The 27,947-nt window shown below is 40.3% G+C and overlaps 2 protein-coding genes and 1 long non-coding RNA gene across 5 annotated transcripts in view; 1 reads left to right on the plus strand and 2 right to left on the minus strand.

Annotated features, from left to right (window-relative positions):
* The window catches only part of LOC148653565 (tau-tubulin kinase 2-like), a 57,309-nt gene extending 52,789 nt beyond the window's left edge, over positions 1-4,520 (minus strand). For 2 of the 3 annotated variants that reach the window (XM_088648751.1, XM_088648749.1), the window contains exon 1: positions 4,227-4,520. The gene's annotated coding sequence lies outside the window, so the exon portion shown is untranslated. The other variant, XM_088648750.1, reaches the window with a different exon arrangement.
* Positions 1-27,947, minus strand: part of LOC148653566 (uncharacterized) — a 154,290-nt gene that overhangs the window by 52,789 nt on the left and 73,554 nt on the right. The gene's annotated exons all lie outside the window — the stretch shown is intronic.
* On the plus strand, positions 7,800-27,644 carry tmem62 (transmembrane protein 62). Its single transcript, XM_088648745.1, has 14 exons — positions 7,800-8,691; positions 10,281-10,392; positions 11,011-11,148; positions 13,802-13,847; positions 14,094-14,235; positions 15,558-15,682; positions 16,531-16,653; positions 17,170-17,325; positions 18,040-18,199; positions 20,997-21,110; positions 22,163-22,247; positions 23,149-23,253; positions 23,657-23,775; positions 25,469-27,644. The coding sequence occupies exons 1-14, from the start codon at positions 8,389-8,391 to the stop codon at positions 25,793-25,795; spliced, it is 2,055 nt and encodes a 684-aa protein (XP_088504871.1). The 5' UTR covers positions 7,800-8,388; the 3' UTR covers positions 25,796-27,644.

The following is a 27,947-nucleotide window of genomic DNA, read 5'->3' on the forward strand; positions in this document are numbered from 1 at the left end:
GAAACCTTACAATACACCTAATTTTAAACTACGACTGAAATAATGAATATGTTCACAAAGGAGTTTTGTAGCACAGGTATTGAATATATTTTTAAAGAATTAACAGCAAGATCTTAGCTAAGAAAATTACTCAATCAAAACTGAAAGGGGCTTTGGAGTTCTATACCCTGAGGTTATTTACTCTGAAACACTAATGTACTTATGTTCATTTTGGTGTTCCATCACACAAAATAGCATTGGGTTCCATTTCATTGGAGAGATGTGACTGACATCTTGAAATATATGACCAAACACGAAGTGTAGTGGTTTGAATTGTGAATTCTTGTGTTCCCATCTCCCTAATCTTAAGAATACAAAATATAAAATACAGTTAAAAAATAAAATATAAGTAGCAAGCACATCAATAATTTAATTAATCTCAAACTGCTGAATTTCTAAACATAACTATGCAGCATATTACCTACTGCACTAACAGTAGCACACAAAAAGAATTATCCCCTCAGATCAAACCTTGGCATCCGTCTACAAAGTCCATCTCCATATTCCAGCCTTGCCCTCCACACAAATAAAAGCCCTCACAAGACATTCAACAAACTGAGGAATAGAACGACTCTCATGACACTGATCCATTTCCGTTTTTACAAGCTGTAGACTGCTAAACATGTATCTTTATATTTCAGCTAATTAACATGATCGGCAAATTTGCACTCACATGACAAACATATGAGGTTAAAAATGAAATACATGAAACAGATCGGACTGCTATGCATTAGGAGTCCTTTTTGATTTCCCCCATACGTTTTTTTTTTTAAATACTCCCACAAAGGCTTACTGCACACATGTGCATTCTTCTCCCAATATCCTGTTTCACGATATTTTACTGCAGAAATGCATCTATCCCGAACTGGCACTATGCAACCTTTTACCAAGAAGCTGCTGACGAGCCGATTAGATCTCTCTCATAATCCCACTCCCTGCTAGAAACATTCCTATGGACAAAGACTCTTTTTCAACAGATACACCCCCACGTGGAATGTACTTCGAGTAACAGGAATATTCATAACATTTAAAAAACCTCTGTCACACACCCCGTCTTTGTGGGCCTGTAGGTGACACACTTCCCCCTGGTTCAGAAATTGCACTACGATGACAGGCGCCACTCCGCTGGAGGAGATATCATTCTTCAGATGAGATGTTAAATTAATTAGTCATGTCTGTCTGTGATCAGTAAAATCCCATGGACCTTTGTCAGATAGGCCACTAACACTATTTAAGCTCAATCTAGCTTAAATAAATGCTCCTCTCAATTAAATTCTTGCTTGTCTACCTGATCTTTTGTAAGCCTCCCAGGCGGGTGCTGGATTTAAGTAGTGACTAAAGTAAGTTCCTTCCTACAGGCTAAAAACTTTAGGTCCTCTTGAACAAAAAAGCACTGTTCCAATACAAAACATCATTAGGCACAATAATTATTACTAATCAATACCGGCATCGCAGTAAGGCCTACAAGCATATTTCCATTTCTCATTTTTTGCGTAAACATGCTCTGTTTATATCTCGATCAGATGTTGTTAATAAATTCATCTTTCCTGGCTTATCGGTCCCCACACCATGTCACACAGTGAGAGCAGTTCTGGTTTCTCCTCTTCACTTCTTGCCCAGTGTACACAGAGTCTCTGTTTTACTCATGGTTCAGTCCTGATCTGTTCTTGATGATGATAGAGTACAGTGGCTATTTCCTTCTGCCTTGCACCCAGCTCTGGCCCTCCTTGCATCTTTTAAATGGGACCTTTGTTTCCTTTAGATTTCCCTGCAGGACAAGCCCCCCCTGTCGATCGCAGCCAGGCCTGGGCCAGGCCAACGAGTGGTGTGTTTGTGCGTCAGTGCCTCTCTTCCTCCTCCTTCATGAGCAAATACAGCAGGAGAAAATACTCGATTTTGTTTAACAATAGAGCTCCTGCCATGTGGACACACCACTCAACCTGAGCCAGAGCTGTCCTGTGTCTGGATCTTTTCACCTCTGTGTGCACATACCCAGGGAGTGTTGCTCTTTTCCTTGATGAAACTTTGAGCACTTAAGAAAGGACTTTTTAAGACAAATGTAGCCAAGGAGCAGAGCTGACAAACCTGTGTCTCAGCATCTTCCCAGACTCAGTCACAAACCAGGATTTGCTCTTTTCTGAGGGCTACCTTTACCAATTAGCTAATCACTGCATATGACCCATATTAAATATCACTCATCCGAGGCGAAACACATTACAGAGTATAATGCCAACTCTTTGGATTCTGTGTGACAGGTCCTGAAAAAGAAAGAGGTTGTTCTCTCACCAGTGAGGGATACTAATTTCAGCCTCCTTGGGAAAGGAATTATGTTCCTACTGAACCTTAAGAAAATGACTAGGTCACACTCCACTCAATGGCACTACACTTCATTTACGTTCTTCCATGTTTGAGGTTTTTTTAATGAAAAGGTGCTTAAATATTCTGTCCAAATAATAACTGAAAACTGTAAAACCAGGGTCTAGGTTCAGTTTTTGTCTGTATGTGTGGCCTTGTAAGACTCCAAATTAGTCTCCCTCACTAATTTACAAGTTATGCAGCTAAAATGTTAATTTGACTAATGATCCCAGTAAAGACAGAGATCCCAATGCCATGTTTCCTTGTTTGAGTAACTTTATACTAACAAACAACATTATTTTAACAACCACTCTATTGTTTATTGTATTTTCTATATTTCATGAGAACTTACAAAGCACTGTACGTGATAGCAAACAAAAAACAGGTACATGTAAAGTTAAAGCAGTACATTAATCAAAATCTAGAGGATAAGATTGAGTTTTTAAGACAGGAGTTGAAAGTGCTGAGTGACTTGCAATATCAGATAAGGACTGGGAGATCATTCCACAGTCTGGGAGCAGCAGAACAGGAAGTCTGGTCTCTTGGGGTCCCACAGGGTTCAGAGTCCTGTACTGGGAATTCAAAGAGGGCCAAAGCACCAACAGTGCAAATAACACGGACCTGCACAGAGAGTTAACAGCTCACTGATGTAGCCAGAAGCCAAACCATTCAAGACCTTAAAAGGTAAGTAGCGGCACTTTGAATTTCATTCTGAAAATCCACATATTCGGTGTCCCTTCTAGCAACGTGGTGACTTGTCCAAGCAGTAACATTTACACAAAGGCAACAATCTTACAGATCAGATTCTGTTGCTTCTTGAGTTTTAATAGATGCATAATGGCTTTGTTAAGATTTAATTCTGAACCACATTCACGACAGAATAACATTTAGACGCATACTCGAAATTGGATTACTTCACAATAACCATTTAACGCATTCCTGTGCAACTCCTAAATTGGATCAAATGAATAAAAGCTATTGGACTAAGGAGAGAGGAAGGACAACTGTAAAATTAACTACGAAACAACTCGCATCCAAGAGTGGTCAAATTATTTTACGACGTTCTACTGCACGTATTGTACTGAGACACGTCAAATTTCATCTGAATATCAACTCGAAGGCTTGTCTGCCAAGCAAATACACAGAAGTCAAAGCAGGAATGCACTCCATTCGACTGTCATGAAATACTCGGCTCAGCTATGTGATTTTTATTCATCTCCAGACTGTGGAATGAGACCAGCTGCTGTCCCCCGGCATGAACAGACAGCAGACCGAGGGTAAACTGATTTACAAAGCCAATCGATACACTTTCCCCCGTACCTCCCCTTCCTTTGAATTATTTACAATTCGAGGGCCGGGGACAGATGCAGTACAAGCCCGTATCTGTAAAAAAAAAATCCAAGGCATATCTTAGCTGCTTGAAAGTCGTTTTCTTACCACAAGTTTGCAAGCGCATTAAACGGTACAAATCAGCCCGGAATGACGATTTAGTCTGCGATTCAAAGAAACCGAGAAAACAGCGTTGAGAGCTTCGCAGCCGGTCTCAGCCCCGGACTCCTGCAGTGTTAAATACCCTTGCACCTAGCGTTACTTTCGCCTCCCACTCGACTTGCTAGCAACGGAGTGCAGATTTATTTCCAACCAACAAACCCCGGACTGTGGACAACGCTGTTCCTGCCGGACATTTCTGAGAACCGTGCTCTGCTTCACACAACGACCTTGAAGAACCCGTGTCCGACTACCCCCGTGATTCCTTGCCATTATAAAAATCCCCGGTTTCCCAAACGGGTCCATATTTGTTGTCAAAACAGCAATTCCTCGGATCCCCCTACCTTCGCTGTGCGTGTATCCCTTACAGGGACACGGGTGTGGTGAGGAGACCTCCTTGGCTCTGCTTCAGTGTCGACGACGGTGTAAAATCCCCATGGTTAACGGTGTAGTCAAGACGCTGGATAGCAGTTGCTTATTGTTTATGCTGGCATCTAGATGTGTAAAAAAAATCGTCCCTTTTCTCCTTCTCCGCTGTCACCTCAGCATCTCCTGCGGCTCCGTGGTGACGTCACGGCCTACCCTCTCTGCCACCGGCTTGCGCGCGCGCTCCCTAGCATCGCAACAGCCGGGTCGGAGGCGCGCGCCTGTGCTATTCAAACGTGCCCGCGCTTTAAACCCTTCCCCTCCCGAACATCAGGACAGCCCAATGACCAATGAGAGAGAGGACTGTGGACTAACGCCGCAAGCGATTGGTCAGAAGCGAGTTTTCAGTTCCTGGTAAGGTGGCTGGGCTCTCTCCAGAGTCCAACGCATTAATTGAATGAAGGTTTCCTAAATTGTTGGGAACGATACATGGAACTGTACACAATTTCCCGGTGACAATTTAAGATTTGACTGTCTTTCCTCCATAGATAATATATGGCGGTTTTCTATAGTTAAGCCCATATACCTGTTCTAGGAAAATTAATTACATAAAAATACAAAACATGGTTTAAAAACTATGACGTCGCTTTTACAAAATGGTATATTGCTGTATTTACAACGTGGCTCTTCAGGAATCTAAATTATTTCCTAAACGTTATTGAAAAGTATGATTTTGAGATTAGTTTAAATTGTCACTTCTTGTAATTCGAACCTGGAACTGAATCCATGCATGCTGTATCTTGGTATCTTCCCTTTTGCTGTAATATGTATATTAATTTAAAAATACTTTTTTAAAGGAAGTCCCATTAAAAGCGCGTTCACGCTGCACACGCAGTTTCAAGAAGGAAACATACGCTTTGTTTTATCAGGTTTTTAAACGCTAATACGTTAGGGGGTACCTACTGGGATTTTTTAACTTATTTTCGTCTAAAGAGTGTCGTCTTATTCAGTAGCAAAATACACTGCATAAAGGAAACAGAATTACGAAGAACTGTTTCCTAGGCGACAGGATATTTCGTAGCTAGGAATACGCCTTGGTACGATGAGATCCCTGGGAGTCGTAGTGCGACTGAAGGACAGGAAGGCTACTACAGCGGCAGCACCCCGGGTTCTGTGCTGCCAGACCGACCCGAGATCCCTGAACACACGACAGACTTTCAATGGCAAACCATTTAATTTAATTTAATAAAGTAATTTAATTTACTTGAAAGGTCCGCAGAATAAGCTTCGAAAACAATTTGTTAATGCGTAAATACAGCGTTAATTAAATGTGATGAATTCACAGCGTTGATTTACTTCCACAATGAGGCTGTAGTGAGCTTCATTTTTAAAGTTTACCTTTATGATTTACATGTATAACTACCTGTTATATACAGTACACATTACTGTCGCGTTCCTTCATTTACAGATCATCCTTATTTGCACACATTCCCGAAATATGAGAACTCCAAACGATTTTTTTTTTACAGCAACACACATTGAATAGGTTTTATAGTTGCTTGATTATAAGAGTCATATAATCAAAGTACTGTATGATATAGAGTTATGGCGCTCGAGAATTCATTTCACGTCGGAGGTGCGCACAGGTCTAAACAGCAATCCGCTAGTTATTTTTTAGCAAAAAAAAACAAGACGATGTATTTTTACATTGCACCTATCGTCACCACATGAAAATACAATCCTCGGCAATCAGAAATAGGCTTGGATGGGTCTGAATTACTTTTTATGCAGCTTCAAACATTTTTAGTCAAAATCTGTTACTATACGTCCTACAGTATATTCAATACTGTAATTGTGAATTAACAATACTTAACAAAAACTTTCACCTGAGTCAAATATTCTTATTTAACGGCTCTTTCGTAGGACTAATTAAAAAGTCCAGATTTTACTTCTGTTATAGACTCAGAACATTCTGATGAGTGCTGATATTTTTCCTGCATGCTCTCCACTTCAGGTGTCTGGCACAAACATCATGTTTCTTGATGCAGGAGTCCCAGTCTTAGTCCTGGAGCTCCGTAACCCTGTTGGGTTTCATTCCAGCCGAGGCCTTGGCTGAACTAACAAGGTGATTTTTTTGGGGGTTATTTTACTAAACAGCTAAAAGGGTGATATCCAATATATTAAAGAGATTAAATCAGCCATTCCTATTATTAAGTCAATCGCTGGTTCAATTGTGGAACCGAGAGCTTTTTCCAAATTGCAAAAGTTCAAGTAGGTAGCTGCGTCAGCATGCGTAGGCTGCAAAGGAATAAGTAAAGGTTTATTCCATGCTGAAAAGAGAAGGCTCCACAGCCGAAACGTTGTTTCTTCTCTTTTCAGCATGGAATAACCCTTTATTTGTTCTTAACTGATAGTTTACTACCTTATCTAATCATTCCCTCATTTAGACATTTTTCAAAAGTACGGCTCGAAAACACTCAGAAATGTCAAGCTACCTAAGATATCTGGAATTTGAAAAAAGCAAAAAAAGGTGTTTCAATATGACGTTCAAATAAGTAAGGATAATCTAGAATATCCCATTCGTTCGTTGTTGCGTGACTTTAAAAGACCTAACTTCAAAGTTTCCCTTAAATGTAGTACGATAATTAAATTTAAGATGGTAAATTGAAAAGGGCTACGAGTTCTTCACTGCGTTTTACTCTTAAAATAATCTGACAGTGAGTGAAACGAGAAGAAAACGCACCCAGGTCACCAACCCATAGAATGGGTTTAGATCCAGCAGTCAACAGCGCGCCCCCCTCTGGCCAACATGCAACAGTGTGGAGTCCTGACTAGAGCTCTGTCTGATTAATCCTGGGTGTATCATGAATGCGGTAACCTCGACCTACTGTAAATGATCGGCACCAATTGCTCCTGTAAAATGTTAAACTATATCAATCAATGAAAACGTCAGTCGCTTTGAATAAAAATAATCAGTATTTTGCCAAAACCTTTTAATGGTAATAACTATGTTGATCGGGATTGCTGTATTCAATTGTAAACGTTCATATTGTTGTGTATATTCAATGCGACAAGAAGATAAATATATTATTTGTCTTTTGTAAACGTTACTATTAGCTGTAAATTAGTTTGGTTACTGATGAGTATCATTCAGTTTAAACTGTGGTGACGAGAGCGACATTCTGCGACCGGAGGACTTAATTACACGCTAAAAGGCAGAGACCAGTGAAAACAAGATGCAGGAGCCCCAGAATGCGCGTTCTCTTTACGAATATTGCATTCTTTTGCCAAAATGGTAATTCTCTTTACACTATTCACATGGGATAGTGGCACCTCATTTTAGTTAATAATAAACCACCTTTTCCATAAGTCACTAAAACTAAACACAACTACAACAACACAAAATATAAATAAAATGTTATTGTAATCGGTGGTCGTGAATTTCAGATTCATAGGGTTTTAATCCAGTTATTCCCTGAGCGAAACAAACGGTTAGGAAATGTGTCGCCACGTTACGACGCACAGGCGGCGTCCTAGTTGCTCAAGGATGTCACACGCACGGCCAACGTGAGACGTCACACGCAGCTACTCCAGATTAAATAGGATTTTTGATTAAAACTGTTAAGACGTAGATTTTAGAGCAAATACTGTAGGCGTATAAAAATGCCTTCAAAATAAACAATTGAGTAGAAAGACAGTTGTTAGTCCGCTGCATAATATTTTGCAGCTGTGGGTTCTTTTTAAAGCTGCGCCGATCTGCAGGTGATCTGCGCAGACTTGTGCTAAAATAACTGCACAACAGACGGTGCGCAACAGCTGCCAGGCGAAAAACTCAAACTTGTGCAGAACTGTGGGCATCTGCGCTACAATAACGTAATCCTAGTGTCTATTACGTTTTCCATAAATCGGGACTTGAGTGCAACATCTTAAAAATAAACTATTTTAGGTGGTAGGAAAACTATGACGTGCTTGTCGGTGTCATCGTATTATTATGGAAAAACAGAATGACGGTACGACACTGTGCAGCTTGTGGGGACAATAACAGTAACATTTGGCCCGCTGTTGTTGAATAGGGACTGTGTTGCGGAAGCAGGAAGCGCCATGTATTGAAGGCTTGCGCGTGCCGGCGAAGCAGAGGGCATGCCCACATATCACAAATGGGGACGCTTTAGCACTGCTGTGATTTCACCTGCTGTTCCCGGCGACCGGAGCTTGCTCTGTCCCCGCTTTGCTCAGAGTCTATTATCTGCCAGGATGCTCAAGATATTCAGCGGCTTGGTCATTGGAGGTCTGGTGTTCGCCTGCTTGGCATCATTGCTACTGGATGTGTACGATACCTCACGGTTTCCTAAGCCGACTCGCAAAACAACCAATGAGACAGACTGGAATACCATCCCTCCTTATCCCGGCGAGGAGCCGGATAATATCTTCTGGTTTCTGCAGGTAAGGATCTGCACACAGTACGTATGTGCGCTGAGCTCATAGAACTTACGTCAGCTCAACCTAATGTGAAGACAGTTTGGGCATGTCAGGTCACTATACACTATAACTGATATGTTATTGCAGGTGGTTTCCTCGTAGTACTTACAGTAACACGATTAGATTGAGCAGGTGAAGCCATGGGCTAATGACATCTCTGTCAACCAAAACGAATAAAGAAACTGGTAATAATAAATTATCTGTATCGATCTTTGAGAGTACAATACACAATCTATTGTCAGCGATTTGTTGTTTTTAAAATTAGGAACTAACTACGAAGTCTTACTGAGATCAGGATCTCTCAATCGCAACATATTTCCAACTTTTAAAACAGGAGAATAATATATTTAAGTAGCCACGATTCATTTTAAACAAGAACATTTGTTAAAAAAAATGCCATAGCCCATGGGTGGCATGGTAGCACAGGGGGTTAGCATCCCTACCTTGCAGCGCTGGGGCCCTGGGTTCAATTCCTAGGGTGCTATCTGCATGGAGCATGTGTTCTCCCCTTATTCATCTGGGTTTCCTCCAGGTGATCCTGGTGTTCCTTCCCAGTGTTCAAAGACACAGCCGTAGGTTAATTGGCTTCTAGGAAATTTGGCCCTGGTGTGAGTGTGTGTGTGTTTGTGTCTGTCTGCCCTGCAATGGACTGGAGTCTGTGTATCCTGCCTTATCCCGTTGCTGTCCAAGATAGGCCCTGATCCCCCAAGTCCCTGAATTGGAGGAAGTGGTTAGAAAATGGATGGATGGATGTCTTTAAAATCTTTGTATGGAAGAAGAAGGTTCGTAATTAAGATGAAGGTCTAAAATCAAAACCCAGTTTGTCTTCTGGAAAGATTATCTGTTTGAGGTTTGAAAATAAGAGATTCATCTAACCTCAATAGTTTAAGCTTTTTCATTTTTCTTAAGACATGGTGAATGACAGAAGTTCAGTCTTATATGATTTTTGCAATCCTTAATTCAGAATGGCAATACTAATTAAAACTGATCTGTGTTTTTGGTAATCTTCTAGTGACCTATTCCCAAGTAGGGATACAATCTACTGTCATTATCAATGTTGCCTGTGTGCAACATTGGTACATTCTGGCCTATATTATTAATGTTTAGTAAATAATAATTAGCCTAAACTGGAACCACATGGCTTTCCTTTATGCTGATTTAGGAACAAAAAGATTTCAGTCCTGAAAAATCAAATTTTAAATAATCTGGAAACCACTGTACAGTATTATAACTTAATAAGTGTAGGCAATATTAATGTACAGTATTGTCTATAATGAATCTAAAGCTTTGGAAAGATCATTTATATATATATTCAATAGGCTACAGTGGAGAGTTATTATCTAATTCTTGGAGAATTGACTTTATTCTTGGTAAAAACTGAAATTTGAATTCTTGTTTAATTGTTAATAAAATTGTGAATGACAAGTAGAATTGTTCAAATATCTCATTATTGTGTGCATTCATAGAAATTATATTTATTGAGTCAAGTGTCTGTATTATTTATGTGAACATAATATGTTATACACTGCTTTGTCAATGTATTTGTAATCCAGGTGTCGGACATCCATATTAGTCGTTTTCACGATCGCAGAAGAGTTCCAGACTTTGAGAAGTTTTGCACAGAAACAGTGGACATCATTAAACCCGATCTAGTTCTCGCAACCGGTAATCTCTTCTTCATGAAAATCTCAAAGTGTGGAGAGAAGTCATAAAATGTTATAGACCACCTAGGGAAATATTAGACTCCATTTCCTGTTTGGTATAGATTTCTTCTGCTAAACTGTATTGTGAATACAGTATGTATTGCCTAAAATTCCATTCTTGGTAGTGTTGGGTCTTGGGCTATGATCGATATCCATTTTTATTTATTTGATGACTCAGAGCCCTTATTCAGAGTGACATTCAGAATAAAACGTAATACATAAGACTGACAGTCCTGCCTTTGTTAATAATTCAGCATCAGCTGAGTCCTGTTGTAACTGGTTCATCTCTCCAGGGCATAGGAGGGGGAAGGAGGCTGGACTGGACATAATTATATGAATTATTGAGACACAGAACCATATGCATCAATCAATTAGTGCTGCCATATTCCATATTTTAAAGTGTTCAGCGTCCATGAGTCCTGTGATTACATGGTAGCATACACCTACAGTATGATTGGAGTAACACTTAGCAGATCAGAATTCTGGGACAGGTCAGAACTGTTCAGAGTGGACACACACTGTTCTTTGTGTAAAGGATTCGGACTTGAGGCACCTCTTTGTGTTTGCTTTCCTGTGTCAGGGGACCTGACAGATGCGAAGACCGAGAGCAAGGTGGGCTCTCTGCAGCACGAAGTGGAGTGGCAGGCCTACCACAACGTCCTGAAGCGCTCGAGAGTTCTGGAGAAAACCAAGTGGATAGACATTCGAGGGAACCATGGTACGAAAAGCAAATGCAGGGTGTCATTGCTACAGGCACGCACTACAGGCGAACATTAAACCATTACCTCCATCTTCTCTACCTGTTTTAATTTACATTGACTCTAAATTAGATCCTGTCCAAAGCATGATTGAAGTTATGCTGACGAGGAGACAATCTGTAACGTTTTTCAAGCTGTTCTTTTTATAGAACACCAATGATATAGTGTAATTACCACATGCCAGCATTTTAGATAAAAGAACGTATTTCATCTGGGTGCATGCCAGAATTTGAATTTAGCCAGGAAGAAAATATGCAAAAACAACAATCAAAAAAAGAGGGTGGATTCATGTAAATGAAGAAGGATGTTGTTTAAGAACACGATGGAATGTTATGACTTGAATCTGTCATAACATTACGTCACAAATTTCAGATGAAGTGTGGGAGATCCCAGAATATGTTTCCTTCTCTTGGTAATCTGCTTTCATGCAGTGCAACCTACCCTTCAGCCTTCTGTATTCTCAATGTGGGTACTGTATACCTAGGACTGGGGTGCCCAGCTCCAGTCCTGCAGGACCAGAAGGGTTCAGGTTTTTCTTACTCCTAAGCCCATAATTACCTAATTGAAGTAATTAATTTCTTACTGTCCAAGTTGAAGCGTTTCCTTGTTCTTAGGAAGATGGAGAATTAAAGAGACATGTAAAATCTGAACATCGGCCTGGTGTGCTGGAGTTAGGCTCCATTGAAGAAAGACATATTTGGTCAAATGACTTCCTATTGTTCTCATGTGTTTAAAGAAACACTAGGTCCATCTCTAGGTCTACAGCATGTAGAATTCAGGTAGAAGTAATTGTCTTCAGGAAATAAGAAGGCAATGTACTTTGCCTTTCATCATTTAAAGACTTTAAGTACTCAGAACTATACATTATTATTTATTTATTATTTGTTTTTTTCTTCCTCTTGGCACTATTGATTTTAAGAGGGTTTGTTTCAAAGAGGGGAGGTGAAGAGTCATGGTTAGGACTTGGGGCCCCCAGCTGGAAGATTGTGAGCACTGCTGTTGTACCCCAAACAATGTCCTTTACCCCAGTTACTCTAGTCCATACAACTGTGAAAATGGACACCCACATTTTCTGGGGATAACCCTGCCATGAACTAGCATCACAGTTGGGGGTGGGGTTGTCATGGGCTCTCAGTTTGCTAATTGCCATGGAAACTAGAATGGGCTCTAGTCAGGTGATGAGTCCTACACAGTTCCTAGCTGGTTTGCAATACAGGTTTAGCTTCAGCTAAGCTGAAGCACAGAGCTGTAGCGCTGTAGGGTTGCCATTTACTGTACTATCAATGCCACCTTTCATATTCCACAGCGAAAACTGAAAATGAGCTTGGTATTTACGTTCCTGCTGTGCATCAAAGACCCTAATTATAAAACCTCTTTGACAGCGGTACTCAGCAGAAGATCTGGTTTCATTATTATTAACCCAAATCAGCAAGCTCCTTGGCTCAGGACAGCAGGATAAGGCAAATAATTGCCTGCACATATACTCCTGACGAGTCACAGACTTTGGGTGATTGCACGTGCTTAGTTCAGGAGCCCTTTCTCCCCTTAAGCCAGAATGAAAGACATATTTCCACAAGAGAAGAAGCCTCCCAAGGCCTTAATCCATGCATCAGTAGACGTTGCAATAAATTGTATTAATAAAATGAAGATGTGACATTGTTAGATTGTTTTGGGGGGTAATGTGAGATTTTCCTCTTCTGTGCCATTTTATTTTTTTCAGGAAGTAGCATTAGCCTTCTAGAATTAGCAGCAAAGTTCCTTAAAATGTAATCGCAAGATTTGCTGGATCCCTAAAAGTAGCTTTGTTCTGTTACATTTTCCAGCTCTAAACCAAAAATGATGGTCCCCCATACACCCCACATTCCTTTACTTACCACCGGTATGAGCTTTCAGATGGGCTAACTGAATTACTAACTTGAGTAACTTGACTTGAGGAGAAAAGATTGATTTTGATGAAGAAACAAACTGTTATTATTTGGTATTAAAATCACGAAAAGCACATGTAGCTGATGCACAATTAGGAGTTTCATTTCCTTTATAAAACACAGCCTACTGTAGTTCAGATTTTAAAGCTGTCTGAATATTTCCCTCAGAGTACAGTTAAGATACACTGCTTACGGAGGAAGTACCAAACACTTATGTACCTGTTTGAGTGTAAAATGAAGCATTTGATAAATCGTGATTAATATTTCATCATAAAATTGAAGAATTTCATCAGCACAGAAGTGGCATGATTTTTAGCTCTGGGCCTGGCTCATTTGAAATGCAGCCTGTCAGTTTGCACAGGGTACTGACATTTATATAGCATTTACAGTATGTGCATGTGTATTAATGTCTCATCCGAAGAATGATGCTTCCTATAGAGCTGTATTCATGTTCGTCATACAGAGACATTGTTTTTGAAATTCCTCCAGAGGGAAGAGTGCCACCTACTGGTCCACAAGCACTTCTTGCAGTGATAGCCAGGATTTGTCTGAAGGTCTCTGTCCCATCCAAGTACTTACCAGGCCCAGCCTTTCTTTCTGGAATTTAGCTGTTTTGTAACTTTTGAATTTTAGAAGGAAATGTGCTGAGGACAGCACTTTTTTTCCAAATAGTTGTCTTTCTTTCTAGATGCTTTCAACATTATATCTGTGGACAGTGTCAACAACTACTACAGGTAAGAGGCTGGTCCTACCTTCTCTTTGCATGCATGTCTCTAGCAATGCTATAGAGGCAAAGATAATTTATAATTACTTGTTAATAGAAATATTGCCAAGAGGTTCATGAAGAAAGACTCGTACCTCAAAATACTTTAGAACGCTGCACAGACACATTAATATTCAGGAACACCCGTGCCAGTCTGAATTTTTACAACAGTCTGTCTTCATTTCCAGTAACCTATGTTGCTGTTTTGTCGATTCAGGAAATACTCTTCTAATCAGAAAGTGGGCTCCTTTCACTACATCCACCAGACCTCCTTTGGAAACTACTCTTTCATCTGTGCTGATGCCACTCTAACACCAGGACCCAAAAGGCCCTATAACTTCTTTGGAATTTTGAATCAGGTAGAGCTAAATTTTTCTGGCTTTCCGGCACACCAACCACAGTGCCTAAAAGTACAAAGGCTCCGGTTTTTATTCACTGCAAATTTGGAAAAAGAGAGCATAGCAGTGGAAAGAAAGTAAGGTAGTTTAATTCACAATTGTTTCACACGGGCTTGGAAAATGGATAGGTGCTCATTTTTTCTTAGCACCTGAGCAAATGTTACTGCAGTGCAAAGCATTGTGGTGGTCAGTTTTTTTGAAGGATGTACTAGACGAGTGGGCTGTGTACCCACTGAAGAACGTTATGAAGGAGGGGCACAAGGCGGGTATGTTACACACTACTACACTACACACAATAGATGGCAGATGCAAAATATTGGAAGCAACCTCGTCCTGATCTTTAAACCAACACCTGTCCATTTGTCAGAAGGCAATTTGGTTGGTTTAAAGATGAGGATGGCAGGTCAAGTATGATTGCCTTTTGGGAAATATGGTTAAGACATGAATTGCCATCTTGTCTGCACCTCCTGCCTTCTTACCAATAAGAGGAGGCCATTCGACCTACAGTATCTAGACCATTTGATATTGGCTGACAGATCTGAGATTTCATCCGGCTGTTTCTTGACAGAAGCCAGCCTCAACACCATGGCTTAGTAGCTTGTTCCATATTCCCACAAACTGTAAAGTATGCTTTAATTACAAAACAAAAGTCCTTTGAAATAGGTCTGGATGTACCACAGAAAATACAAGTTAAACAACCTATTAAGAATCAGTTTATATTACATATATATAATATATGTATAATATGTTTATATAAGAGGTTGACAGAATGAAATATTATTTTAGATGTCCAAACCTGTAATGTCTCTCACACTGCTTAATACTGATTCTGATGCAATTGTTGTGTAATCTGTAGTTGAAACACTGTTGTCTAGGGGAAAATATGGAAAAGTAATAAAACATTTCTTGCTGTAGAAAATTCTCATCCCACAAAAAACATAGACTGAAATAAATAACTAGACCCTTTAAAACTCTTCACCTAATCCCATGCCATACAATGGTTTTTAAGACCAATTTATCTAATCAAGTCCATTTAATATCTTTGAAGGCTCAATGAACAGATCTGAAAATAGTCTCTTTATCCCTTTTTAAAACTGTATCTTCTGTGACCCAAATAAAGCTTTAGAATTTACTTGTGACACAGTTGTTTTCTCCTTGCTGAAAATCATGCAGTAACTTAAAATCTGCAACTTAAAAAGTGGTTTTATTTCTTTAGAGGGCTGAAAAGTAAGCCAGTGGCTTTGTATTGTTTAAATTGTAGTAAGCAAATATTTTCCTTTCAGACTCAAATGGATGAGCTTCGCAGCTTTGAATTAGAGAGCCAGAAGAGCAACCAGTCTATCTGGTTCGGACACTATACCACGTCTACCATTATCTCCACCTCTCCTGGGATCCGACAGGTGATGAGGTAATCGGACAAGACGAACGTGTTTGGTTTTGTACAGGTTGCAGCTGAAGTGGTGTTTGTACACTGTAGATGGCATTATTCCCTCAGACTCCAATCCAAAAGTGATGTAGGGGCTGTTACAAGAGGGTGACAAAATGTTAATCCAGTTACCTCTATTCAAATCAATAAGATTGAAAATCACATTTAACTACCATGTTACGGTGAAATTCAATAAAAAAGATTATAAAAAGGCCTACATGAAGTCGTCTTAATATAATTCGGGTCACTGTCTGTTTGCTGTCACTAGGCTCAGTCAGCAAAGGTGCTGGTTGAGTGGTTGGGCCCTGGGGTCCTCCTGGTTCATTCACAATGAACATTATCTTTGACAGTTGCAGACGGTTACGAAATGTACCATGAGGCATTAAGTTCCTTTAGTACATAACATAGACTTTAGAAATTGCCTCACTGTCTTTTATTCTAACATACAAATATCCTCAACATTGAAGACGCCATTGGAGATTAGAAGTTGAATTTCTTCAGAAATGTTAGGAAAACATCAAAGAAACATAGGGAATGCTAATGTGAAAAAATATCAGTTTCAAATATCAGTCTTGCTTTTTCATAGCTTCACATGTCTTCCTCACTGCCAGTCCCAACTATAAAAGGCTCGTATTAAACTGTATTTAGTCTCCTGCTTTTTGCTCTTGCTGGACACATTTGAACTGATAATACAGACAGAATAAGTTCTTAAAGTGTTTGGCTTTAAAGTGAGATAAACGTCCCACTAGATTGGATCTGGAGGGGAATCTGGGAAAGCTTTCCTCAAACCGTCCCGGCCCTGAGTGCCCATTTCTGTCTCGGCTCTGCAGCTCGGCTGTGGCATACCTGTGTGGGCACCTCCACACGCTAGGGGGCCTGATGCCAGTGCTGCACAGCCGGCACCCGCGGGGCACCCTGGAGCTGGAGCTAGGAGATTGGATGGACAACCGCAGGTAAGACCACGCTCGTCTCCACACAGTACTTCGTTTGAGCCTCTGGAGGAACGGCTTTTGAACTGGAGCTACACAAAAACTCTCTCTTTTCTGGGAAGAGGGTGATAATGGCTGAATAATAAGACACTTTAAGGTCTCATGGCTATCCATTAACAAATGATCAAACAGTGGTTCTTACGTCACAGTTTCCCCATATTTTTTCAAAATCCATGGCATTTTTAAAAATTCTTTGCATTCTAACTACAATCTGAAAGGTTACAAGCCAGACAGTAAGCCCTTTGGCCCTTCAACCAGATGTTTCTTGAAAGATGACAACAACATAGCTGAACACCATACACCCTTTGGATAAGAGGTGCTCAAAACGCACTTTCATGTAGTTTCTACTGGATTTTTGGTTTGTGTTTCACTGTTCAGTTTACAATGATTTCTGAATGTCCCCGTGGCCTGAATTCTGTTTGGCAGCACACCAGAGTGGCTCTAAATACTGGCTTCTGAATACCTCCTTGCCTTTGTTAGGTACCGTGTGCTGGCCTTGGACCACGACATCCTGAGTTTCTCGGACCTGCGGTTCGAGGAGTGGCCAGTCGTCCTCATCACCAACCCCAAGGCTGCTCTGTATGCCAACCCTGACACCGAACCCCTGGGCAGGATCCGGCAATCCACACACATCAGGTTTGGGGAATCGGTCTCCAGAGCACCGCATTCATGTTCCCATGATCACCAGGACAAAATAACAGTCAAAGGAATTCCCCCTTACAACTGTATGATGATTGATTTTAATACACCTGGTCATGTTTTCACCGCAGTTCCGAGTGTTACAGAAATAAGGCTCAACAAATACACTACAAAGCCAGTGGGTCAGAGCCACAGTCAGTGATGCCGGCAGATTGGCTGAGGTTTTGTCATAACTATTTACATGTTTGGAAACCTTTGAAAATCTGGGTATAATTCAATGTCTGTGGGACTTTTTTCAGCCATGCACAGGTTACAGGCCTCAGTGATTGTTTTCCCCCCTACCTCAGAAAGTCAGTTAATCTTCATGGTATTCTTTGAGTGGCATTTTTCTGTTTTTAATTTTGCTTTAGCAACATATTTCTGCCTCTTTGGGTGCCTTGCCCCATATCTGGTCTCTTGTCAAGAGGAGAACTCCCATCATGAAACATAAACCCCTTCAAATAGATTGTGAATATGTTAGAAATTAAAGCTAGGGTTCTAGGTGCAAACAGTCTATGTAAATGTAAAACCGTCCATGCAAAGTTGTCAGACATACAAAACATAGGTGACCATTAGTTCACAAGCCCACACTGAAAGTATGTGATCAGGATTAGGAACTGTGGAACACTGTGGGGCACGTCATCGGGCTGTCCTTGTGTTGGATCTCGTCAGAATCTTGGCTTTCTCGGAAGCCCCGATCACGGCGGTCTACGTGAGCATCGACCAGAAGCCCTTCGGTGAGGCTCATCCTGTGAAAGGACCGCTGTATGTGCTGGCCTGGGACCCCAAGAGCTATTCCAAAGGGCTCCACTCCATCAGGGTCAAAGTGGAGGTAAGTGCAGTCGCTGCGTTGGGTTGTGTGGAGGTGTCCTCTTCACTTACTGTACTTACTAGGTTGTAAAAACAATTTTTTCATTCATTGCAGTCTTTGAAGACACAATTTTTCTCAATTACAGAGCAAGAGATGTCGCTCCTTGTAGTCCCGGCTGGTTTTAATGTGAAGTATTTTCTGTTGAAGTTCATATTGGGTGTCCACAGGGTGTGTTTCAAAATCCCAGTTAAAGGAGTAGGTGCCAATTTTGCACGATGTGGTGAACTGAACTGCTCTCAAGATTAGCGTAAAGAAGGACAGGACACTGATGTCACGTGGGCAGGGCTAGCTTTTCTGGAGACCATTACTGGAGCTCAACAACACACTGATGGTGCTCTCACGCTGCTGAAAACAGTATCTTATCATTTTTCAAAAATGCAATTGAGAAAATAACTAAAACTAGCTGAAAGGCAAATGGTCCATTTGTTATAATGGGTAATTGTAAAAACAGCATAAAAAAAATATTATGTATAAGTGCATTTAAAACCAAGAACTAGAAAAAGCTACTCAGTCACGTTGTGAAAGTCGATGCCCTAGCACTAAGTGCTAAGCTGCTCATTTCACACATACAACACAGACAGACGCATAGACAGATACAGTGCCTTGCGAAAGTATTCGGCCCCCTTGAACTTTTCAACCTTTTGCCACATTTCAGGCTTCAAACATAAAGATATAAATTTTTTATTTTATGTGAAGAATCACCAACAAGTGGGACACAATTGTGAAGTGGAACGAAATCTATTGGATTTTTGAAACTTTTTTAACTAATAAAAAAATGAAAAGTGGGGCGTGCAAAATTATTCGGCCCCCTTGCGTTAATACTTTGTAGAGCCACCTTTTGCTGCGATTACAGCTGCAAGTCGCTTGGGGTATGTCTCTATCAGTTTTGCACATCGAGAGACTGAAATTCTTGCCCATTCTTCCTTGCAAAACAGCTCGAGCTCAGTGAGGTTGGATGGAGAGCGTTTGTGAACAGCAGTTTTCAGCTCTTTCCACAGATTCTCGATTGGATTCAGGTCTGGACTTTGACTTGGCCATTCAAACACCTGGATACGTTTATTTGTGAACCATTCCTTTGTAGATTTTGCTGTATGTTTGGGATCATTGTCTTGTTGGAAGATAAATCTCCGTCCCAGTTTCAGGTCTTTTGCAGACTCCAACAGGTTTTCATCCAGAATGGTCCTGTATTTGGCTGCATCCATCTTCCCCTCAATTTTAACCATCTTCCCTGTCCCTGCTGAAGAAAAGCAGGCCCAAACCATGATGCTGCCACCACCATGTTTGACAGTGGGGATGGTGTGTTGAGGGTGATGAGCTGTGTTGCTTTTACGCCAAACATATCGTTTTGCATTGTGGCCAAAAAGTTCGATTTTGGTTTCATCTGACCAGAGCACCTTCTTCCACATGTTTGGGGTGTCTCCCAGGTGGCTTGTGGCAAACTTTAGACGAGACTTTTTATGGATATCTTTGAGAAATGGCTTTCTTCTTGCCACTCTTCCATAAAGGCCAGATTTGTGCAGTGTAAGACTGATTGTTGTCCTATGGACAGACTCTCCCACCTCAGCTGTAGTTCTCTGCAGTTCATCCAGAGTGATCATGGGCCTCTTGGCTGCATCTCTGATCAGTCTTCTCCTTGTCTGAGCTGAAAGTTTAGAGGGACGGCCAGGTCTTGGTAGATTTGCAGTGGTCTGATACTCCTTCCATTTCAAGATGATCGCTTGCACAGTGCTCCTTGGGATGTTTGAAGCTTGGGAAATCTTTTTGTATCCAAATCCGGCTTTAAACTTCTCCACAACAGTATTACGGACCTGCCTGGTGTGTTCCTTGGTCTTCATGATGCTCTCTGCGCTTTCAACAGAACCTTGAGACTATCACAGAGCAGGTGCATTTATACAGAGACTTGATTACACACAGGTGGATTCTATTTATCACCATCAGTCATTTAGGACAACATTGGATCATTCAGAGATCCTCGCTGAACTTCTGGAGTGAGTTTGCTGCACTGAAAGTAAAGGGGCCGAATAATTTTGCACGCCCCACTTTTCATTTTTTTATTAGTTAAAAAAGTTTCAAAAATCCAATAGATTTCGTTCCACTTCACAATTGTGTCCCACTTGTTGGTGATTCTTCACATAAAATAAAAAAATTATATCTTTATGTTTGAAGCCTGAAATGTGGCAAAAGGTTGAAAAGTTCAAGGGGGCCGAATACTTTCGCAAGGCACTGTATCTGTTTTTGGCACTAAACGGGACTATCTTTGGAGCTCACAGGATCCCAATAACTGCAAAGTATAGTATTAAATGGAATTATTGAGAGGTAAAATGGAGATGAATTGAGAGATACTTATAAATTCACTGTCCCGTCTTCACTGCATCCTTGCTCCTCTCAGGAGGAGAGAAGAGCTGATCCGCATATCTGACCACAGAACCATCTGCTATTGATTAGCCTGATCTGGTACTAGTCACAGGGCTATCAGTCCCCTTATTTAAGTGTGTTTCATAAGTGCAGTGCTCGAGGCACTTGTTGGGTGGTATTGTGCGACGTTTGTCAGAGAGTAGATTGTATTTGAAATGTTTGAGGCTCACAGGCATAGCACAGCACGGCTTGTGAAACACGTACAGACACAGTTCCGTGACCTCTGTTTCAAATCAGGGCTTGCTTTAGCTCGTACTCCAGAATGGGGAGAAGCGAAACAGGGAAGATGAGTAGGAGCACAGCACAGCGTGGCGTGTGTCACTCGGAGTCTCTCTCTGGACAGGACTCTGCTGGCCGCTCGACAGTGAGAGAGCAGCAGTTCACGCTGGACGGCAAGGTGACTCTGGGCTTCGGGTTCCTGCAGTCCTTCATACTCCTCACTGACCACTACATCCTGGTGAGAAGCTCTCCTGCTCGCACAGCTGCCTACAACAGCACTGACTGTTTCCTGTGTGTGTTTGTGACTCATTTCCTGTCTACATTCCTACCCTGAAGGACAGTCCCTTCTTATGAACAGATGAACTGCAGTTAAATGGGAAATGATCATCTGAAAGTGGGGTCTAGGCCATGTCCATCAACAATGTTATGATCTGCAATCCTAAAATATGAAAACTGCTAATGTCACCAAATCAAAAAGAGACCTTTCTTCAGCCTTGTAACATTCTGAAATGTGACATATTTACACCATAAAGGTTCTTTATTTTATTTGGAACAAACCAGTGGATTTTATAATCACTTATACAGCCCTTATATAAGGTATTTACTTAAAGAATTCTTTCAAATGTTTGTCTGGTTTGCCTTTTCCATACACGTACAGTCCCATGATGTCTGCAGAGGTAAGTTCCATATGTGCTTATAGAAGTTTATTATTTAAAAAAGTATATAATTTAAGTATTTTATTTCACGTCCTGATTCATCTGTGCAACACTTCTGTGACATCAGAAGAACAGCTGAATTTAATTGAATGATTCTTGACAGTGAGCAGTGTGAAAAGTGTGTGTGTGTGGGGGGAGAGTTTTGTCTTTTAAGAAAAAATAATGAAAAGTATGCAAACACCCATATCACTAAAATGACAAGATATATGTGACATACTAGGGAGCACAAAAAACAATAGTAATTGTGTGCTATGCAGGGCCTACACCAGATGCTTAGACAGCTTTTTATTATGTTTCTAATACAGATATAAACATGATCTGGCAAAACTTGGCTGTCTCTATTGGTGCAACTGTACAGCATTTTGTTTTAAAGCTGTGAAGTAGTTCAACATTCCCACATCAGGCAATGAAACCAGGGATTTAAGAACTGCAGCAGATCTTTCTTCAGGAGAAATCGATTCTTCCCTCCCCACAGTGATAACCTGTAATCTCTCTGATGCGTACCTGCTTGACGACTCCCAAGCGTGCTGGAACCGCGGTTTGACAGCATTCTTCGGGACTTGTTTGTTTTTAGGCTAGAGTCGCCTTTGTGTTCCTGGTGGTGTTTAATGTTGCCCTGATTGTGGCTTTCCGCTACCTGGGAACCCCCTCTCTGAGAGGTAAGACGCAGGCGTTTGTCCCAGCTCCTCTGATTTCTGTTCGGCACAAAGCACACCTTCTCTCCACGCACATTTTTCTTGCTCCCCCGATACCTGACAGAAACACATTTGCAGATTTTGGGATGTTTTCCAGCTTGTCGTTTAATACCCCTGTTCAAATCTGCAGTCTTATGAAGTCTTTTTTAGAAATTCCTATCATGCCATTTATTTTAAATGGGGACATTTAAAAGTATGGAGACCTTCAAAATTACCTTTTGATTTATTAGCGTTTTTTATTATCTCTCATTATTTTAATCATGGAAAAGCTTTCATTTAACTTTATGAAGTTCAAATTAGATCATTCTCGATTGCAAACTTAAGATTTAAGTTCCTGCTCTGGCATGAGTTTACAAGCACAGATCGAGTAGCATATCCTTCTGATTTTCCATCTTGCTCTGCAGTCCTGAAAACCTATTTTAAAAAATAAAATTGAAAAATAAAGTCAAACATTTCCCCCTTAAGTTGTTTTTTACTAAGTTGCAGAAAATGGCTGGGTAACTTCATAAGCTGAGGAAGAATGAACACAATAACTCCCAGAACAAGTGGCAGGCAATGCAAACATTAAATATTAGAAGTAATTGTTTGAACCAGAAAACAATAAATGCAGAAGAGAAAGATTATAAATGAAAGCAGGTTGTTTGGGACTGTGTAACAAACACAGCAGACACTCAGATTCTGCTCAGACTCTACTGTTGCTCTTTTTTTACTTGATGTAATTACTGATTTGGTCCTTCAGTTCAAGACCCATAGAAATAACAGCAACTTGTATTTCTTGAACAGTAATTGTAATTGTGCTGTAACTGTCTGCTCCTGAACTACTTTAAAACATTCTAAAGTTTTTATTGTATTTGTTTTTTGCCAGGATCTACAGGTTTCTGCTCCCAGGCATGTCTGTCTCTTCATGTTTTCAGCAAAGCCAACATGTTCTACTACTCTTTACTGCTCTTCAACCTCTACACTGCCTTTGGTGAGGCCATAGTACACGTTGCACTGATGAGATAAGAAGATAAGAAGAGTCCAGTTTAGTGCCCTTTTTAGACATTCCAGTCGCACATTCTCTTTGCTGTCTTTCACATAGTTTAGTCCAATACCATAACTCAGGCCATTGAGCCCCAGTGTTTATTTTCACAGATTAAAGAAAAGTGTTCTAAATGCAGTCTACCTTGGGCAATTTACATGTTCACCTGTCTGGACTTTAAGGCTCCTGCAATATCTTTGCTGTTTTATTCCATCATTAGGAAAGAAACTGTAAAGTGTTGTTAAAATGCTCTTTTATTTTCCATTAGTGTTGGTGTAGTTGGTAAGTGTTGTCCATACCAAGGAATTTTTCTGAAATAGTAACCGGCTGTAATGTCTTGTTTTTCTTCCAGGTCCCTGGTTTGTTGGCGATGTGATTGATGGCCACAAGGGGGCATGCTTTGCATTTGGGGTGTTTGTGGATGGCCACTTTCTAGAAGGAAGCTTGACGTTTGTGGTAGGAATCTTTCAGGTGTGTGAATTGAATTGTTTGATGGCTAGTAGCTAATTATCTGAGAATATCTTCCTCCTGCTTACAGTGGGTATCAAGTCATCAGCCTCGACAACATAGCTGGGTATCTTGTTCCAGATTCCCATAATCCTTTGTGTAAAGATTATACCTTCTCTTTTTAATTTTAAACAATCTGCGTCATAATACTTGTATGGGAGTTGTAATATATACTTAGAAGGCATTCCTGAACTAAATTGTAGGGGTCACCTTGGACCAGAAGGAGAAGAGCAGAAGTAGTTGAATCTCTTGTTATGTATGGCCAGTATTCGCTAGGAAGCCAGTATACAATAATTAAATAAAACACAGCTAACCCAAATAATTTATATTAACTCTGGCACACAAATCAAGCTTCTTTAGGACATTCATCCCCTTTCCACATGTTTGGAATGAGATGGGCATGTTTCTTTTTACATTTTTAACAGAGAAAACACTGACACAATTGGCAAATGTGCAGTCTCATCTGTTTGTGCTTACGAGGGTCCTTCAGTTTTTGCTTCATAGGCTATTTAATGTAATTGTGTTGTAAAGCGCAATAAAAATGCTGCACCATGTATTTAATTGCAAAGCGCACGATTAGAATACAAACAGCTGCTTAGCACTGCCTGGTAGGCCCCTCCTGGGCTGCCCCTGTCATGGGTGTGGTTGTGTTTTTATGAAAATCAGCCCCACATTATTACTCTCCCGCCCCTGAATACTGGCCTGAGCAGGGCAAAGGTCAACAGGACAGTTGCTGGGCAGATCCAGATGATAGCCCTCTTTAAAGACATGAGTATCATCAGAAAATTATATGCCGTCTTTAATCATGTCCACAACAAACTCTGCAGAAATGTGGTGTTACTGTGTCTTCATTTCTTCTCATTTAAGTGAACACTGCAATTTTATATTGTACATTCACATTTCAGGTCAACCTAACTGACAATTTGTGCTCAGTTTTACATAGACAATACACACAAGAAGTAGCCCAGCTAATAGCCCAGCTAAACCATTAGCTACCAGTACTCATTATTCATATAGCAGATTCTGTGATCATAGAGGCCATTCACTGCAATGGTACTGCACTTTCACTGGGCACTGGAATGTTTTTGTTCATACTTTTGTGTTGTGCGTGAGTTTACACTTATGAGCTTCATGTTGTAGTTTTAATAAAAAACATTGGTATTTATTGCCTTTTTTATCAAGATTTATTTAGTATACCTACATCATCAGTTACATAACAAGATAATATATCAAGAGTTACATAATTTAACAATATTTGATAAAGTATGTGCAGAGTTACATTAAAGTATTTCTAATACCTCATAAAAATGAACTTCTGTCCTTAGACACTTAAATTATCTCTGAAAGTATAAATTTTTTTAATTGACCTTCAAGAACAGAAATATTCTTTTTTTTAATTGAAATCTTACAAAGTTATACGCCACTGTATTTTTTATTTCCATAATATTATAGTTAAGGTAATTCCCAATTAAGTTGAGTTTTCTTCATTTTGTGTCAAAAGAATAGTAGTTCAAAACATTTTTGAAGTAATGGTGGACTTAAAATAGCTTTGTGCAAATCTTCTTTCGAAATAAAAATTAAAACTCCCACTATATGGTGCTGTGCTGTGAATTGCTATGTCTTCTAAAAAACAGTTGTGTTCTTTGTTTTGTTTCAGGTTGTTTTCTTCAACATGCCCCTGACTTGCTATCTCTGCTGGAGCCTGAACCTGCGTTGTCGCGGCAACTGCTTTCGCTCCCATTTCCAGCGTGCTGGCAGGATGCGGACGTTGCTGGTAAACCTGACCATGCTGGCGCTGCTGGCCTGGCAGGCGTACTCCTGCATCTTCCTGCTGGAGACATACGGCCTCCTGGCCTTCCTCCTGTCTCCTGTTCGCACCTGGTCCCTGGCCCTCGGCCTGCTCCTTGCCTATAGGGCCTGGACATGTCCTCCACCGCGCCTCAGTCAGTACACTGCGGGCACCAGGGCCAGCTCAGCCTCTTGACAGCTGCTCATTTGCTTTTTCTGTACGTCCGCATTTTCCTTCCAATACTGAAAACACAGAGATTTTCTACAGACTGATAATATTTATACTGTATTACCAAAAGTCTTGGGACAACAGCCTTAGTAACAAACTATACCTGTTGACATTGTATTTAACATAGTGCTCAAGTTCACTCGTGGCCTTACCAATGCTGCAGTCCTGCCAGGGATACTTCCCACTACCTCCTGCAGAGTGTTTTTTTCAGTGCAGCAGGAGAAGTTAGTTTCTTGCTGTTACAGTTCAACCCACAGGTGTTGTACACGAGTGAGGTCAGTTTTCTCTCTGAAATATTTTTAGTTAAGTTCTTCCGGAACTGTTGTGTTAAACTCATAGCTTTGACACAGAATTGTGCCAGTAGATGTTCCATACATACTGATCATTTTCGCTAGAACTGTTCAGAATGTCCTAATACATGAACAGGATCAAGGCATCCATTACAAAAAAGTGGCTGCCCTGGACCAAACCGTGAGACTACGTAGCACCACAGCATCTCCTCCACATTTAACTATAAGCCTTTTGCGTCAATGCAATGACAGACACACACTTTGGCTTGTGGATGCCTGTCCTGCGACAAAGTTTATGTACGCATTGCAGTTCTTAGCATAGAAAGAATACAGACAAATCTGTTGGTGTCTTGATCTCCAGTGTGGTGGTGGTTTTTAGTCCTGACAGACCAGTTTGTTGTTAACACGTTTTATGGTTCATACTGTAGGACTTAGTTTCTTTAGTCTTACAATTTTCTCCACAGGGGACTTTAGAAATCATAATGTCTCTATAGCCTTATGGACTCTACCATTCCTTAGACTAACATGCCACTATAAAGCACTTGGCCTCTGACACAGTCCCAGTACTTTTGGTAATGCTGTCTTTATCCATAAAGATTTGTTACATTCACTGACACTGTGAAACACACACCACTGAATGATTTTTTAGAAGCCCCTATTTAAATATGAAAGGCAAAATGAAAAATGTCAGTCTAATATCCACAAATCCCTGAAACTTCAAGGACCAAATGTGGGTGATAATATAAAGGCACAGTTACTTTATTATCATGTCTAAAATTGTATATAAAGGATGAGTCATAACTAATAAGGGATTTTCTTTTAGATAATTGCAGGTTCTGCTTGCAATATTTCAGTGTTTTTTTTAAGTGCACGCTTTCCTTTATCTACACCATATAGGGAAGACAGTTTATCAGTGAATATTATTTATAATAATGTGACTTTATGTAAAGCAGGAAGTCACATTGACATTCCAGTTTTTTGTTTTGTTTGGAATAGCTTGGGTGTGCACTGGGAACAATCTTTAAAAGTAATTGAGACACAAGGTCTTTAGGCAGATACAAGATACAAACCATTACCTGGTTTTAAACTTGGCTCTTAAGAAAAAGGCTGTGGAATCTTCTGAACTGTGGACAAGGCTGCAGTTTAAAGTCTAATGTGAAAGGTACTTCTTGTGCCCTGCTGGAGTACAGAACTAGTGTGGAATTTCTGGTCCAGGGAGATGAGTTACCCTGTCTCTCAGGATTGTATTTCATCTCTCATCACTGTTGTTTACTTGATTATGATATCACGTAAGGAATATTCTCTATTGACTAGATTTCAATTGATGGAAGTTATACTTAGTTAAATGAGGAGATATTGTTTCATCTTAAGAGTTTTAAGTGCTTTCACCTCACTACATCATGTATATTCACGTCTGAAGCTGCACACAAATGTCAATATATTGCTGTTATTTTCTCCTATACCAAAATATGGTGTTATGCGATATTAGCAACATTAAAATAATTGTGTTATATGATACACAAGAGCATACCAACTCTTCAACTAAGTTAGGTGCTTAGTTTCTTTCCGTTTCACAGAGCTATCAGAGATCTCCGTTCAGAAAGTTGAAGAATCCCTCTGAAATTGTAAAGTATCTCTGTGAAACTTTGTGACTTACTGAGGTATAAGATAATGCCACATTTTCAAAACCAAGCGTCATACTTTAGATTTTATTTTTTGATAATAGGACTGTAAGCAATCTCAGAATTGTAAAGGCCTTTTACAAAAGTTGAATCATTTAATTAGGGGGCTTTTCAACAGTAAGGGGAACATACTCTCCTCCCTTTTGA

Source organism: Lepisosteus platostomus, chromosome 10 (assembly GCF_059453375.1).
Source record: "Lepisosteus platostomus isolate fLepPlt1 chromosome 10, fLepPlt1.hap1, whole genome shotgun sequence".
In the NCBI taxonomy this organism is placed as follows: domain Eukaryota; kingdom Metazoa; phylum Chordata; class Actinopteri; order Semionotiformes; family Lepisosteidae; genus Lepisosteus; species Lepisosteus platostomus.

Excerpts from the sequence above, each read along its gene's own strand:
- tmem62 (XM_088648745.1), top strand. The coding sequence starts at position 8,389 with ATGCCCACATATCACAAATGGGGACGCTTTAGCACTGCTGTGATTTCA. Across the intron at positions 16,654-17,169 it reads GATTGGATGGACAACCGCAG|GTACCGTGTGCTGGCCTTGG; the intron begins GTAAGACCACGC and ends TGCCTTTGTTAG. Across the intron at positions 17,326-18,039 it reads CGGCAATCCACACACATCAG|AATCTTGGCTTTCTCGGAAG; the intron begins GTTTGGGGAATC and ends GGATCTCGTCAG.